This window comes from Triticum dicoccoides, chromosome 7B, assembly GCF_002162155.2.
Source record: "Triticum dicoccoides isolate Atlit2015 ecotype Zavitan chromosome 7B, WEW_v2.0, whole genome shotgun sequence".
Lineage (NCBI taxonomy): Eukaryota > Viridiplantae > Streptophyta > Magnoliopsida > Poales > Poaceae > Triticum > Triticum dicoccoides.
In genome coordinates this window covers 743,103,744-743,105,663 of record NC_041393.1, presented here as the reverse complement: position 1 = coordinate 743,105,663, position 1,920 = coordinate 743,103,744, and the positions used below count along the sequence as shown (strand labels likewise).

General features: G+C 50.3%; 1 protein-coding gene across 1 annotated transcript in view; it reads left to right on the top strand.

Moving 5' to 3' along the window:
- The first annotated feature begins 1,398 nt into the window (after positions 1-1,398).
- LOC119341556 overlaps positions 1,399-1,920 on the top strand; it is a 3,024-nt gene continuing 2,502 nt past the window's right edge. The window contains exon 1 of the mRNA XM_037613431.1: positions 1,399-1,745. Coding sequence (XP_037469328.1) covers positions 1,611-1,745 — 135 coding nt within the window. The 5' untranslated portion in view covers positions 1,399-1,610. The remainder of the gene's footprint in view (positions 1,746-1,920) is intronic.

The following is a 1,920-nucleotide window of genomic DNA, read 5'->3' as shown; positions in this document are numbered from 1 at the left end:
TTTTTACCACAGTGAAACATTTTTGCGTCTCGTGCATGCGTGCTATTGCAATTGCACGGTTTTTTTAGGGGAATTGCAATTGCACGTTACCATACTACTACTACGAGAGTCCGTAATCACTTTTTCTTACCCCTAAAAAAACGCCCTTTTTCTTGAGAAAGAGAGAAAAAAAACCCTCCGTAATCATTGCGTACGTGCGCGCGAGACGACTCGGAATTATTAATAATAAATAAAAACAAAAAAACATAAAACAGAAACTGCATGTGCACGTTCACTGGAGCCGCGCCGCGTTTTCTTAACACACTAGAGACGCAATCGCTGCGGATCTATATATAGACCTAATTTACAGTGTGAATTCACTCATTTCACTCCATTATTGAAATATCTAAAAAAAACTTACATTTAGGAACGGCGGGTGAGCATACCTCGCAACCACCAACCAATAGTTTGTTTCGTTGGCGAACCAACTTGTGGTTGAGTGGTTTGAGGCACTGTGGTATCCTAGCCCATCAGGGTTCAAATCCCGATGCTTGCATATTTCTGGATTTATTTTAGGGTTTCCGGTGATGCACATTCAGTGGGAGAAGACGTTCCCGTCGATGACGGGGTGCCTACGGTGACTTCGTAAATTTTCAAGATGATATGCCGCCTCAGTCTTTCGGAGGTGCACATAGGGGTAGGGTGTGCATTCATAGGGGTGATTGTATGCGCGTGTATATGTGCGCCTACGTCTGTACTGTCTTCAAAAAGAAAGTCTGTTTCTTTGCTTGTTTGCCGGGAAAAGGCGTTCCTATAAGAAAAAAAAAGAATAATCTGGCTTAAAAGATTAAACCCCACAAGAAGCAACCAATCCCGGACCAACCCGTCTCGGTACCAACCGGCCGATGGCTTCGTTTCTCTCTGACTAAGTATTCCTACTACCAGTTGAGTTGACGACATCATGTCGCGACGCATCAACCTTTCTAGTAGTAGCTAATTAGTAATCGTATCAACGCGCCATAAAAATTGCAACGACTCGATAAACCTGGGTTAAAAGCAAATACGACCATCGCCAGCCGGTCGGCAATAACACGACGATGCCTGCGCGCTGCTAGTTGACCAAACCAAACACCGGCCGGTCGATGATCACGCAACGATGATGTCTCCTCCGCTGCTAGTTGATGCACGTCAAGTGGCGCTTTCTTCCACACATGGACGACGAACAATTATTATGTGATTATTTTTCTTCAATGTCATCCGAAAACATCTCGAAAAAATTTCCGGCTGCGAAACCGCCAGAAATTCCGGGCCGCTCACCCCAAATCTAATGAATCAATCAAGGGGTGTTCCAAATTTCAAAATGAAAAGTGAAAAAACTCAACCCAGCCCAGCCCACTCTTGATCCATTCCATTCCTCCGCCGCCGCCGCACTCACCTCAACTGCCGGCAACCCACTCCACAGCAGTCCCAACCTGCGACCTCCGCTCTCTCCTCTCCTCTCCTCCACAGCCGGCGGCCCCATCGCCTCCCCTTCTCTCCCTTGGCGCAGATCCAGCAGGAGGCGGCGGCGGCGGCCAGATCCGCAGCGGGGCTTCTAGATCCACGGCGCCGTCGTGCTGGGCACGGCAGCGATGATCGGCTCCTCTTCTCCACAACCACGCGCAGGGATAGGAGGTAGAGGATTGACCCACTTTTTCTCGGGATGGGATGTCGCCATGGAGCGAGCTCCGACCCCACCGCCGCCGCCATGGACCGGCCCTTTCAAGGTCTCCTTCCTCTCTCTCGTCTCGGGTTCCTAGGTTCGGTTCCTTTATTGATGCGTATACACGGCCTTGGCGCAGATCGAGCAGCCAGGCGGCGGCTTCTAGATCCGCGTCGCCGTCATGTTGGGCCGCGACCCGCGCCTCATCTCCACAACCACACGCAGGGAGAGGAGGAGGG